The sequence below is a fragment of the Pangasianodon hypophthalmus genome, chromosome 23 (genome assembly GCF_027358585.1).
Source record: "Pangasianodon hypophthalmus isolate fPanHyp1 chromosome 23, fPanHyp1.pri, whole genome shotgun sequence".
Lineage (NCBI taxonomy): Eukaryota > Metazoa > Chordata > Actinopteri > Siluriformes > Pangasiidae > Pangasianodon > Pangasianodon hypophthalmus.
The window spans coordinates 13,064,438-13,078,947 of NC_069732.1; the positions used below are offsets into that span (position 1 = coordinate 13,064,438).

The 14,510-nt window shown below is 38.6% G+C and overlaps 2 protein-coding genes across 2 annotated transcripts; one reads left to right on the plus strand and one right to left on the minus strand.

Annotated features, from left to right (window-relative positions):
* Nucleotides 1-553: 553 nt before the first annotated feature.
* On the minus strand, nt 554-4,788 carry si:ch211-174j14.2 (uncharacterized). The gene is made up of 3 exons (XM_026930024.3): nt 3,699-4,788; nt 1,884-2,285; nt 554-1,779 (listed from the first exon to the last, which is right to left on the minus strand). The coding sequence occupies exons 1-3, from the start codon at nt 4,114-4,116 to the stop codon at nt 1,352-1,354; spliced, it is 1,248 nt and encodes a 415-aa protein (XP_026785825.3). The 5' UTR covers nt 4,117-4,788; the 3' UTR covers nt 554-1,351.
* Nucleotides 4,789-11,015: 6,227 nt separating this feature from the next.
* LOC113536322 (elongation factor 1-alpha) lies at nt 11,016-14,374 on the plus strand. The gene is made up of 8 exons (XM_026930196.3): nt 11,016-11,173; nt 11,803-11,960; nt 12,395-12,574; nt 12,661-12,957; nt 13,057-13,207; nt 13,289-13,545; nt 13,638-13,872; nt 13,974-14,374. The coding sequence occupies exons 2-8, from the start codon at nt 11,817-11,819 to the stop codon at nt 14,096-14,098; spliced, it is 1,389 nt and encodes a 462-aa protein (XP_026785997.2). The 5' UTR covers nt 11,016-11,173; nt 11,803-11,816; the 3' UTR covers nt 14,099-14,374.
* The last annotated feature ends 136 nt before the right edge of the window (nt 14,375-14,510 follow it).

Consider the following 14,510-nt stretch of genomic DNA (forward strand, 5'->3'; position numbering starts at 1 on the left):
AAAGTTGAAGAAATGTGTGTAAATTGAAATCTTTTTTGCCTGACTTGAATTCTGTTGTGACACTGTACCAATAGGTCCCTGTGTAAGCTCATTACACACTTATTTACTCCTAGGAACAATTTATTTTAGCCACCTACTAGAATGTTTTGGGAGGTAGGAGGAAATCAGAGAACCCGAAAGAGACCCACATGGACACCGGGAGAACATGCACAGAAACTTCACAGAGACAGTAAACCGAGCTCAAGCGCCACCAACAGCACATACTGAAGTGCTTTATTCCTCTTGTACCACAGTAATCACCAACAATTTCTTTATTATTAAAGTGCGACAAATTACCTCCTTACGTTATCACTTAGCTCTAAACAGTTGCTCTCTCACCAGCAGTTTTTTCTTTCTCTTGAAGTTATTAAGACAAAAAACTGCAGATTGGCATTTTGGCAAGAAACCAAATGCCTCAGTCCTGAAGACTTTCCTGTGTCAAAAAACTTACAGCTGACTGTTAAAAAGAGCTGACACTGAAGAGCCCTTCCAAAACTGCTAAATAAATGTCTCCTCACAGAAAGCTTCACCATATCAACGATCACACGTTTTTTTTCTTTAATCTGTTTATGTGGACTATCCCACTGTAAGCTCTTATTATGAAAACAACAGCACAATGAGCTCTTTAACATAAACCTTCCAGTCTGCCAGAACCGTGCTGTTTTAAAAAATGAATCAACATGTTCTGACCAATCAGATTCGAGCATTCAACAGCGTAGCAGTATCACAAGTTATAACACATACAACACAAAGGCAATTCTCAAAACTATTTATTTATAGGGCATTTGTAAAAAGTACTGTTCTTTCTAATGCATCTATGTGTAGATAATGCGTGTATTCATGTGTATCTACTGTCCACAGACCTACTGTCAAGATTAAATTATTTATTAAAAAATTTTTTTTTTTACTAGAACTGTTCACACATTCACTGTGTTTCCGCTGGCAGTGTCATAAATCTGTCACTGACTAAAGAAATGCTTGTTTGAAGCCACCATTTGCTTTAAAATGACAATGATACATGATGATACATGATAAATGACATCAGTTGTTTATTTTTAAAATAATTACTGTCTTCTTGGATGAAATCATTAAGTAAATGTGCAAGTGAATACAAGTTGTGCATAAATAATAACAGAAAGTGCAGTAGAAAACATGTAAAAACTACTTATATTAAACAAATTGAGCTGAGTTCAGACTGTTCAGACTCTTCATAAAGAGCAGTAACAAGCTGTATTAGACACATCTCCATTAAAACAACGAATAAATAAATACAATGTACAAAAATTATTTAAAAAAAAAAACTTCCTGGTTATTACTCCATGAAGGATGTGGATGAAGGTGGGTTAAAAATCATGTCTTTTTCTGAGGTGTTTTGTACGTTAATATTTCCAGCAGTGTCTTTATTAAACCTAGATTGACTGCCTGAGTGCCAGTACTTAGAGGAGTTTAAATGCTGTAATGTCGGTGAAGGCATACGCCTAAGGAGTTCCTTTAGTAGGCCATTCTGAGACTCCTGCATCTCTTTAAACATTGCCATTTGCCTGGCCCGTTCTTCTCTTGCTTCCTCTTTTGCCTCCTTTCTTAAGCGCTCTTCATGTTGCCTCTGCTCCAGAAGACGAAGCCGTTCCCTCTCTTCCAAGGTTCTGGCAATTTCTGCAAAACACTCTTTCATGTCCTTTGTGATTTGTTCCTCCTGTGATACTTTCTTCAACCTTTTGTTTGGTGGTGATTGAGGAGATTCTGTAAACAGGCACAGCAAAATCCCATTAGTCAGATGATTTATGCATCTAGCTTTATGGACACTAGTGTTAAGAGTAACTGTAGTGTTACAAGCTCAAACTCACCTGCATGACTATTAGGTACAAATTTTGTGCACTCCTTGGTCTCTGGGATGTTTGCAACACTTAAAGTGGCTTCAGGTTCACCATTATTTTTAGATGGGGTAAGCCACTGTGAAGTTGATGATGGGATTCGCCGCAAGAGTTCTCTTAGCAGATTATTTTGAGATTCCAGTAATTCTTTAAACATGGCCATTTGCCTGGCCTGCTCTTCTCTCTCTTCCTCTTTTGCCTCCTTCCTTAAGCACTCTTCATATTGCCTCTGCTCCAGGAGACGAAGGCGCTCCCTTTCTTCAAAGTCTTTGTCCATTTCAGTGAAAAACTCTTTCATGTCCTTCACCATTTGTTCCCCCCGTGATACTTTCTTGACACTTTTAGTTGGTGGTGACTGAGGAGATAGAGGAGATTCTGTAAAAAAATAATCAGGGCAAATGCCATTACACATCAACACTGACCACACTGTATGAGCATGATTCCATGATTGGGGAGCCAGTTGTGGTGGAATAATATTACACTTACAAATATAAGATAAGAGATAAGATAACACTTTATTAATCTCAGGTGGGAAATTCCAGTGTTACAGCAGCAGATAAAGAGACAATAGAGAATATAAGAAAGGATAATATAGCATCAAAAAAGTATTTAAAGAGTTAAAAATAAACAACTATACAAATAAACAAAAACTGAAAAGAATATATACACAGAAAAATAGATTATGTGCAAAATGGGAGAGAATATAACCAGATCCACTCAGATGCAGGTTATAACAGTGTGCAAACCCGTCATTGTGCAACACTGCACTGAGCAAAATTCTTAAAGTATGATGTTTATCCTCCAAGAAGTAGAACATTTAGACATTTAAACATGGGTAAGGTGTCCTTCACAACAATATATGTGCATGGTTCAGATAAATCACTTAAACATTATTTAAACATGAAAAATAATCAGTAAATGTGTAAACAGTCATTAATGTGTAAATCTATTTAACAATGCATGCTTGAAACATCCTTTTCCATGAGTCATAAATTAAAGGTTATGAAAAATATACATTTTAGTTGTTTCCCACAGCATTCACTCAACCCTGTTATCTGAACAAATTCACCCCTATGAAATATGAGGAATATTCCACAAGTCACATGTTCAGCAAGAAGCATCATCTGAATTTCCTGAAGCTCATGGGAAGAAGAAATGCAAGAGCTCTGGGAGCCTGGAGCCTATCCCAGGGATCTCAGGGCACAAGACAGGGAACACCCTGGACAGGGTGCCATCCCATCGTGGGGCACAATCACACACACACACTCCAAACAATTTGGAAATGCCAGTCAGCCTATAATGCATGTCTTTGGACTGGGGAGGAAACCAGAGTACCCAGAGGAACCACACTGAGGTGAGGCAGGGAAAGAACATGCAAGCTCTGCATACGCTGGTGGGATTCGAACCCCAAGCCTGGAGGTGCGAGGCAACAGTGCTAACCACTAAGACCACTAAGACCTCGTGCCCCCCTTAACTGAAATGTAATTATTAAATTGAAAGTAATAATAATCATTTTTAAGTGATTAATTAGAATGGGCTTAATGTCCTTATGCCAGTTAACCACACTTTCTGTCTTTGCTAATTCTATGCTGTTAATCATTTTAGAGTCATTGTCAAGACAGAAACCTTGTCATACTGTTGCCTAATAATAATAATAATAATAATAATAATAATAATAACACATTGCTGCCTGAGATGTGTGTGTTTGAAGATGTGTGTGTTACAGTTGTCTTGTGTACACAATTGTTAGAAGTAGAAACAATCAGTTATAATGGAAAATCAACCCACCTGCTGGACTTAGGGGCACAAATTCTGTGCACACCTCAGTCTTCAGGATGTCTGTATCACTCAGAGTGGCTTCAGCATCATTCTCAGAGGGAAAAGGCTCTAAAGGACTAAGCAGAGCCACAGGGTTGGCAGAACGTCCACCTCCCCATATGTAGTGGCACATATCGAAATAGGGCCAGTCTGACTTTCCCAGCTGGCTGCTGCGTTGGTTAATTTGGTGAAACTTCTTCCGCAGAGTTTTCAGTTTATTTATCACCTGCGTCTTTTCTCGTAAAACCCCGCGCTCTTTGAGTTTCTGAGTGATTTTCTCATACACCACTGCATCCCGAACAGTGCCGTTCAGCTGCCGAATGATTTCTTCCTCCGAGCGGATAGACAGCAGCTCCTTCGTTTCGGAATCCTTCCAGTTTCCAGCCATTTTCCTTTACAGTAATTGTCACTAGATTGCTATATATTTTTGGCCTACGTTTTAAACACCCGACCCAAATAGTGATGTGTCGTTCACGAAAGAGTCGACTCTTTGAGCCGGCTATTTTAGATGTCCACTGATAGCCGATTCGCATACTGTATATGAGCCTTTTGAGTTTTTTTTTTTTTTTAACTCTTCGTTTAATTACATTGTAATTGAATCAAAATGCCTCCATGGTGAGGTGTGTGTGTGTGACTCTCAGGAGTGTGTATGAGGCAGCATGCTGTACTCTGTGTACATCAGTTATCGGTATCAGTGGAAATGAATCAGTTTAATGAAGCACGCACACGACAGGCACAATAACATTACTGCGAAGTGCCTCAAAAACATTTAAATTGATTTTTTTTTCACTGACAATTAGTGTTATTTTGTTAATTAGAAGGTAAAATAAGATTCCGTGAAACAATTCCAGGTATAGTTCGTCACTGAAGAACAACCACTGGACAAACTATCGCAAGCTAGCCCATTTAGAAAAGAAAAATGGCAGTGAGCCGTTTTGGGAGCCAAAAGAATCAGCTCTTATTGTCAGCTGAGCCAAATGATCTGACTCATTGAAAAGAGCCGAAATTCACATCGCTAGACCTAAAGCTCGTCGCAGGAAAAATGCGTCACAACACGTCACCGTCCTACCCGGCAATGTCCCAGTTTTAACGTTTCACGCTTCTTTCTTTGATAATATAAAAGCCCATTTTTTTCCATTTCCAAACAGCTCTTCAAATTTATTTTGAATCTATAAAATTTTTCAAAAAACAAAAAAGCCTAAAAAACTGTCTTTGTTAAATTTATTTAATATGTGTTTGTGATGCCCTTTAAAAGTGTTTTTATTTAGTTACTTTTTAGTTCATTTGTATTTGTACTGTTTATGCAAGGTCTTAAGAACTTGCTGAATTGTTTTGTATTTTTGAAATAGTAAAAAAAAAGGTTCTTTTCCACAAACAAGCCCTGCTAGCATGGAATTTGATCTACAAACACAATTCCTCACCACACAGTTATTTCATATGGAACAACAAAGATCATCTATCACCTATCATATTTAAAAGCAAATCACTGTTCTGTAATACTTGGTTCAATGAAGGATTGAACAGCTATTTGTTGTCATATATATGAATTTCTTCAAAAAATTTCAATTACCAGTTAAACCAAGAGATTTCGCTTTTGTTCTCGAAGCAATTCCAAAGAGTGCCATGTTACTTTTAAAGAATTCTAGTTCAGGGGAAATCAACATTGATGATGTTTGTGAACATATTTATATGGAGAATGTTGATGTTTTAAAACATTACTGTAGCAATACGGTCATAACAAATGCTCTTTGTTCTTTTTCTTTTTCTGCAGCAAGATTTTTTTTTTTTGGTCTTCTTTATTTGGTAAAATATGGGCCTATTGGGCAAAAGCGTGGAAAATACAAAACACATTCAGTAGCAATAACAAAATTAAAGAAGTATATTACAAAATATGTATAGGATTTATCCAGAGAAGCATGTTTCGGAAAGATTTAAACTCAACATTACATATACTTGGGAAACGATGATGCATTTGTTTTATCATTGTATGTACTCAAGATTATTTTGGAAGGATTTAGGAATTTTATAAATAGAAAACTGGGATGTGTGATAGAAATTTATGTATTTGCTGTGCTTTTTTATTTTCAAAATGACATTTTGGAAGGTAAACAGCAATACATTGTGCAGTTACTTATATTATTAGGTAAATACCCTATACACAAGAAGAAAACGGATCTTTGTAAACCAAATTTTCTACATTTTATAAATGACACTGAATTATACGTAAACCTTTTGGAACAAACAAAAAACACAAAAGCACTGAAAACATGTAATGTTTTAGAAGAACAGAATTTTTGTGTGAGAAATTGTGTCTGGCAGCATTAATGTTGTAATTCTTGTTCTTGTGGCATTGAATAAAATCTTCTAAAGTTCTAACATTTCTTTCTAATAGTTAAACTAAACTTATAGAAAGCATTCAATTTCCAGCTACCTATCATGATCCACACTAAACATTGTGCATGATTTCATTCTGTTTAATTTTGTATGTGTACTGTAATTGATAAGACGTTTCTACTTATAATCATTTCTGATAGAAAGTTTAACACTCCGGTGTATGGGTCTACACAGAACCTTTAAAAAAATCCTTTACAATCACATACATAGTTGTGTATCTCTTACATATATACGGACAGAGCTGCCCCATAGGCCCATCACTGCTTCAATTCCCCTCAGCTGCTGAACTATTACATCTGTATGGACCAACAAAATACTCAATTCAGGTTTATATAGAGACATTACGTCTTTAGTTTCTGGCTGAAAGTATTTCAGACTTTATATATCCTTTTTGTAATTGTATATGCCACGTTAAGTTTCCACGTTTCTAAGATTTATAGCTGTGATTTTGATTATTTATATTTTCATCTGGAAGAACAAATTGGAATATATTAACAGAAAGCATTATTAAGTACTACTAATACTGACTTTTGAACACCTAAAATGATGGTTTTGAATTTTATACTCTCTTGAGTATATTATAATATATTCTGTTTTTATTATGTATCATTGTTGCACTGTGGGACGAGGCACTAAGGAAAAACATTTCACTACATTACATCACATGTAGGTAATATGTATGTGACAAATAAAGAACCTTGAACCTTGAACCTTGAGACGTGAGATGAACATGACTGATTAATGGAAACTGATTTTTTTAAGCACAGCTTTTCTCATAATATTTGGAATAATCACTTTAATAAAATAATATATTTGCTCTACTGGTAAAATTAGCACTTTTTTTATTTCCAGCTTGTTAAATTATAGCAGGGGATGCATAACCACAAAATGTGAGACATACTGTACTAGCCAAGATGTCTTTTTGAAATTAGTAATATGATATGAACTGCATTAAGTTTTAAGTAGTAATATTGCAAGTAATAATGTAAGACCTAATGTTTATGCAAATGGTTGACACAGTATTTATATTTTAGAGCACAGGTTCCTGGAGTACCTCTTTCATTCTTTCTGTTTTTTTTTTTTTTTAATCATAAAACGATGACTGTATTCAGAGAACTCATTAATCCCACTGACTTTTAGCATTTATTCTACCCACATATACATTTAGTTCTTTTTTTTTTCAAAAGCTCTTGATCAGACAAAATTGTGGAATACTGGAAAGAGTAAATTAATATAAATTAATCTACTTTATTTGTTTAGTAATAAAATTAAGCAGCTTTTGACTTTTCTGGTGGGCTGCTGTGATTTACACCTCTACAGTTGTGATACACATGGAAAAGAGTCCCTTTTACACATGAATAGGACTTTTTTGCATTCCCAGGTTCTCAGACAGATCCCTAGGGTGTTCACATGTGCAAGTGAGTGGTACCACGCTCAAACATCACACCTTAACCCTTGGTTGAATGTGTGAATAAATTAACAAGTGTGAGCATTTGGTTTCTAGCTGTTGGGGCAGGGGAGGGTGTGGTTGGGCAGCTGGAATTGTGCTACCATGCAAAGCTTTGTGATTTCATTCTCTTTATAACTTCTATGGCTCAGATCTCAGGTGTTAGTAAGACTGGTTTTATGATTGCATCAGACATTTGTTTCTTGTTATTTTACTAACAGTGGGGCAAATTGCATAACTAACTCGACAGAGACAAAGTTTAATCATAATTTGTATTATATATTATAATATATTATATCCCATATTTGTCATTTGCCAAAATGTACAACACAATTTTTTGAGGTTCTTTTCAATCCTGGACTGATTTAAAACGAATAAGATTGTTGCTTCTAAACATTAAATATGTTTCAATAATAAACTTTCAGATGTTTAACCGGGCCTGCTCTGTGTGTATGTCCTGGAGGAAATAGAAGGTTGGGGCCCTTCCTCTCCAAATGCATGACTCAACACTGAAGCCCTGCCAGCACTTGACCCAGATCCAGAGCTCCATGTCTCCTCCCACACGCCAGTCAAATGGTCAAAGTTGACAGTGGAGTATACTATGGCAGTATGAATAGAAACACTTTTTTTTCCCCATAATTTCTCTAACAGGACATTAGCTTTGCAGATAGGTTGGTTGAGCTAAGGTCTGTTTTTCACTGCTGGTAAAAGAAGCCAATTGGTGGCAAAGGTTAGATAAGCTTTGACGTCTCGCAGCAGCAGGGGAGGTGGGACACACTAGCGACACAGTGTAAATGTGAAGAGACTGGAAGCATTTGCGAACTCACTTTCTTACTCATCTGTGAGAAGTAGAGAAAGTGGAAGGCAGAGGACGGGACAGCAGAGGACTTTTGTTTCAACAGCTGTTTCAACTACAGCATATTAATCATTTATGTGTCTGCTTTAGCTCTCCACTTCTTCGATAAACTCTTATCAGTGCCAATCATATGACTGCCCTTTCAGACCACTCCATTTAACTCTTTCCTTCATACTTTCTCTCTGTCCTACACATTTAACTGACATCTGTGCCTCAGAATGCCCCCAGGACTTCATTATCATATAGATGAGTTAGAACTGAAATGAACTCCTAAAGTAAATGTTACTTTACTTAAAGCCTGAAAAGTGAAGCTCTGCAGGAGCCTAGTCTTAATCAAGCACAAAAACATACACTGTATGACTAATCATGGTTAATAAAGTTGTTGGTGAAGGGATGGAAAAGATAACATGTAGTGTGTACAGTATTTAATCAAAAATATATACAACATATACAAATAATTGTTTTGTTTATGGAAACAGAGCCTGTGGGTTATATTTTGTGTGAGTGCTACTCTGTCTCTCTATCTCTCACACACACACACAGACTCACAAACATGTGCGCGCACACACACACACACACACACACACGCTGTTTCCTATTTACAGGTTTTCACACTATAAGTAGTAATATTTTATCACTATCTGTAATATTATTTATGTTTGTTTGGTAGTATTTGGTGTTTCATTAAATTAAACAGAGTGGATGACTGTTCCTCTGAGTAAACTTTTAGAATATGAAGAGATCTGGTTCCTCAGGTTGGGTGACAAGTCTCTCCTTTTATGACATTTAATTCACACATGCCTCTAACTGTTGCCTCTCCTGATGTACTCTATGTTGTCTTAACATTTTGGGAAAACTAGAAAAGCTACTATATTCAGTTAAACTCTTATAGTGTTATCACAAACCAAAAAAAAAAAAAACCTGAATTTGCACAGGTTTGCATTTTAAATATATTCACAGTTAGGACTTTGCATACATGCTCTAACTAGTTCAAGGCGTTAAGAGGTTGCTTTGTTGTTTCCTAGTTGGGCATTTCAGATGTCAGCTGTCTGTAAATCAAAGTAACAGTTTTTTGGGACTGTCTGGTTCTGTTTCATACATTTCCAGAAACATTCAAAGTAATTAACAAAAAATATTAATGAACAAAAAATATTAATTAAGTGCAATCATGTTTTTGTGTTGTGAATATATCATTCTAAAAACATCTTTCAATAAGTTTCATGTCATGCCTGGTTTGAATATATTAAATTCTCCATAGATTACTCTGTAATGTTTTAGATTTTCCAGCAACCTTAACAATAAATCAACTAATAACCAAACATCTGTGACTTTGCTCAAATATAACAAGAGTTGTATCAGTAATTTGTCACTTGCTAGCAACAACAATAGAAGTTATATTCTCTGCCCTATGGAGGAATGTTTGCTGCTTTCACAATGCCACTGTATGGGCCTGGAGTGTATGAGACAGTGTGTGTGTGTGTGTGTGTGTATATCTGCTCAATCGGTGTCTGACTGAAAGAAGCAGGTGGTGGTAGGTCTGTTGAACTAGGGAAGCAAAAGAGAGTTGAGAGGAGGCTCAGAGGGATGCCAGCTGCTTGAAATAGGTCCATTAAAAAGTGATGGAGACTATAAGGCACTCAGCATAGCCTGGGACCGGTAGGCTAATATGTTGGAGCTTGGTAACATGAGAATATCTTCGCATAACCAAAATTCTAAACAGATTTCCATATAGTAAAATATAATTTTGAAACAAATCAGTTTGAGCCTTGATTGAATAAAGTGTATTGATTGAGGAGAACCCCCACAGTGCCCTGTCTGCAGATTACATTTGAATGTGAATAGGTGAGTCTTTGGGTGGAGACCTGGGGTAGACAATGGTGCTTCATCTCCTGTTATCAGCCAAGTGTTTCTGATGTAAATATCTGTGAATACAATGTGCATTCAAGCAGTTTCGTCACTTCACTGAATATCTGTAAACATTTGTTACTGGTAAAGCTTTGGTGAGCAGGTACAGATTCAGTAAATAACTGCATTACAGCACAAAACCTTACAGTACTGTGGAAGATATTTTCAAAAAATTTACTTTGCATCATTTTTTTATATCATTTATGTTTAACTAAACACACAGTACGCTTGAAGTTGCTCAAGCCTGTATATAAGCTCATCCCTTAAAGCATAGTCACGTGTGCTGCTTTGACATGGAGCACATACTAATCATGTCACTGTACCCTACACAGGCTCCATAACTCATAACCACGTATAGTGTCTAAGAGCATTAAGTCTTATATTGCATATTGTATGTGAAAATGTGATAACGTTCACACTCATGTTACTGACTCAGTCTACATGTCACATTAGCAACTGCTTCATGCTTGCATTAAAAAAAGATATTTTGATAATCATAACTAATCATTACATTAAAAAATTGAGGGATGCAAGCATAAGAGCATCCACTCACATATTATATACAGTATATATACATATTTAAGTATTATTTCAATGTTTTAGGCAAAAGCTTGAACTTGAGTGGATCAAGCCCGGAATCCGTGAAGCACAGTGATGACGTCACGGGGACGAGGCGGGGAGATTTTGCTGAGAAATGCGTGTGATTTGCGGTTCAGTGCGGGAGGAGGGAAGGAAACTCGACCGCCTACTTGCATATAAATTCCGAGTCCAGGGCATTTTTCGGTCTCTTTCTGTTAACCTGGCAAAGGGGAGCAGCTGCTGCGGACTAGTCGCCAAACCTTGGTAAGTGGCCTTGCTTCATTGTGGTGCTCTGAAATGGTTAATTTTTCTAAAAAATAGTGATTAATCTGGGATTTGTGTGTGTTTGTATTTTTTGCTGATGTTACTGGCTTCAGTTTTTTTTGTCTGTATGAAAAGATGGAGTGTTGGAATGTTGAATAAGTTTGTTAAAATGCCTTTGAAAAGATGGAGTGTTTAGTGGTTAGTGATGTTTAGCTTTTTTTCCTCTTGGATCTGACTCTTAAAACTGGTGTTTAGTTGTTTTTGGGTCCGATATTTGAGCAGAACAATGGCAGCTGAACCGGGTTCAGAACAAAGGCTGGGAGTCAGGAGTCTGTCAGGCCTGTGTGGAAGTGTCTATCCTCTTCTCACTGTTTAAATAAGTCCAGAGAATCATCTTATGGACGCCATTCTTATTACGTTGCCTTGTTTTTCTCAAACCGTGTGATTTTTCTGTAACTTAATCTTACGTGGCTCTAAACACGTGTCGCTCGTGGCGTGTGTCCGGCCTACAGGCCCCGGCGCTCGCGCCTCCTCACCCTGACTCCCAGGCCTTATTACTCCCTCATCACCAACACGCCACGTGTTACTCCTCGAAATCTGTGTGATTAATGTTGAACTCTCTTTAACAGAAACTTAAGGAATCATGGGAAAGGAAAAGACCCACATTAACATCGTGGTTATCGGCCACGTCGACTCTGGAAAGTCAACCACCACCGGCCATCTGATCTACAAATGCGGAGGCATCGACAAGAGAACAATCGAGAAGTTCGAGAAGGAAGCCGCTGAGGTGAGTGCTTTACGATTTTATATCAAAATGAAGTTGTGACTCACTGGAGCCAAGATGGCGCCTGAAGCACGCGTTAGTGGGTTTGAGCCGGCAGGGTGTGGGGGTGGGTGGGGCTTACGCAGGATCCATGACGTAAAAGCTGTAATGGCGCCCACTGGTGCTTATGGGAACCAGTGGCTTTGAGGCCTTTAATAACTATACATTTTTTTTCTTCTAATAAGACTGGTACTTAATGTAATTTAATGTGATCATAATTTTTTCTGAATTATACAAATTATCAAAATGTTCACTATGCCACAAAACCCCCAATAAGTCTTTCTGATTTGGTTTAATTTCAGATTTACAGTGAATAGTTGATGTATTTCTATAATTTCTTATTGTAACATTATTTTTCATTGATGTATGATGGGAAACATTATTTTCTCTACAACTAGATGGGCAAAGGCTCCTTCAAGTACGCCTGGGTGCTGGACAAACTGAAGGCTGAGCGTGAGCGTGGTATCACCATCGACATTGCCCTCTGGAAGTTTGAGACCAGCAAGTACTACATCACCATCATTGATGCCCCTGGACACAGAGATTTCATCAAGAACATGATCACTGGTACCTCACAGGTATGTGCCTTGCTTGAGTTGTTCTTTTAACTTGAATGAGACTGTAAGCGTTGGCTTTAGTTAACTTTTTTCCTCCCCTCCTTTAGGCTGACTGTGCTGTGCTGATCGTTGCTGGTGGTGTGGGTGAGTTCGAGGCTGGTATCTCCAAGAACGGACAGACCCGTGAGCATGCCCTCCTGGCCTTCACCCTGGGAGTGAAGCAGCTTATCGTTGGAGTCAACAAGATGGACTCCACCGAGCCCCCATACAGCCAGGCTCGCTTTGAGGAGATCACCAAGGAAGTCAGTGCTTACATCAAGAAGATTGGCTACAACCCTGCTGCTGTTGCTTTCGTCCCAATTTCTGGATGGCACGGAGACAACATGCTGGAGCCCAGCACAAACGTGAGTTAATAAACCCAATATGCTTCTAAATTTATTTTTATTTATTTTATTTTTTTTTAAACTAGGTCAATGGGCTAACTTGGGCTTTTCTCTTTGTAGATGGGATGGTTCAAGGGATGGAAGATCGAGCGTAAGGAGGGAAATGCCAGCGGAACCACCCTCCTTGATGCCCTGGATGCCATCCTGCCCCCATCCCGCCCCACTGACAAGCCTCTCCGTCTGCCCCTGCAGGATGTCTACAAAATTGGAGGTTTGTATTGTTGCTTGTTGGATGCACACGTTGTCTTATCCTGTTTTTCACCCAACTCACTTAGCATTTAACGTCTTTTAGGTATTGGAACTGTACCCGTGGGCCGTGTGGAGACTGGTGTTCTCAAGCCTGGTATGGTTGTGACCTTTGCCCCTGTCAACGTGACCACTGAGGTCAAGTCTGTTGAGATGCACCACGAGTCCCTCCCTGAGGCAACACCTGGTGACAACGTTGGCTTCAACGTGAAGAACGTGTCTGTGAAGGACATCCGTCGTGGTAACGTGGCTGGAGACAGCAAGAACGACCCACCCCAGGAGGCTGGCAGCTTCACTGCTCAGGTTGGACTGCTGACATTTTCCTATTAAGATCTCGCTTGCTGCAGCCTGATAAAGCTTTTACTAATGGAGTCTAACCACTCTTTGCCCTATAGGTCATCATCCTGAACCACCCTGGTCAGATCAGTCAGGGATATGCTCCTGTGCTGGACTGCCACACTGCTCACATTGCTTGCAAGTTCCATGAGCTGAAGGAGAAGATTGACCGCCGTTCTGGTAAGAAGCTTGAGGACAACCCCAAGAACCTGAAGTCTGGTGATGCTGCCATTGTTGAAATGATTCCTGGCAAGCCCATGTGTGTGGAGAGCTTCTCCACCTATCCTCCTCTTGGTAAGTTTTCTAATGTGCAGTTGTTTACTGGCAGATTTTCAATCTTGCATCCTTAATGTGTGCTTCAAGACCTGACTGATGTCTTGTCCCTCTGTTTACAGGTCGTTTTGCTGTGCGTGACATGAGGCAGACTGTTGCTGTCGGTGTCATCAAGGGTGTTGAGAAGAAGGCTGCTGGTGCTGGCAAGGTCACGAAGTCTGCACAGAAGGCTGCCAAGACCAAGTGAATTCTCATTCCAGCTGTTTCAAAGGTGGTGGGGCATCTTCCCTCATTTCCTGGAACTTCTCTAAACCTGGGCACTCTACTCAAGGACTGGCTAATGCTGATTAAAACTCATCGGAAAAATTTTCGCAGGAAAGGATAATTGTTGTGGCTTCATTGTTTGACCAATAGCATCTTTCAGTTGTTAATTTGAGTTGAATGGTTTAGATCTGCACCTGTTGCCACAGTTAAATTGGAAAGAAAGCTGCTGAGTAACTAATAAAGGTATTAAAAAATTGCAGTGAGAGTCTGATTGTATTTATTTATAAGGAAACCATTGGCTGCTCATGCAGCTGTACATGTCATTGCTCCTTGTCTGCTGCTGTGCTCCTCGGTGGTGGTGTTGAATTTTTATATGTCCAATCATGGCCGCGTGT

Bases quoted from the DNA above. Each gene is read 5' to 3' on its own strand.
- LOC113536322 (XM_026930196.3), top strand. From the start codon at position 11,817: ATGGGAAAGGAAAAGACCCACATTAACATCGTGGTTATCGGCCACGTC. The intron at 11,961-12,394 runs GTGAGTGCTTTA...CTCTACAACTAG, and splicing joins TCGAGAAGGAAGCCGCTGAG to ATGGGCAAAGGCTCCTTCAA. The intron at 13,546-13,637 runs GTTGGACTGCTG...TTTGCCCTATAG, and splicing joins CTGGCAGCTTCACTGCTCAG to GTCATCATCCTGAACCACCC.
- si:ch211-174j14.2 (XM_026930024.3), bottom strand. From the start codon at position 4,116: ATGGCTGGAAACTGGAAGGATTCCGAAACGAAGGAGCTGCTGTCTATC. The intron at 2,286-3,698 runs GTGGGTTGATTT...ATTTTTTTACAG, and splicing joins TGTGCCCCTAAGTCCAGCAG to AATCTCCTCTATCTCCTCAG. The intron at 1,780-1,883 runs GTGAGTTTGAGC...GCCTGTTTACAG, and splicing joins TGTACCTAATAGTCATGCAG to AATCTCCTCAATCACCACCA.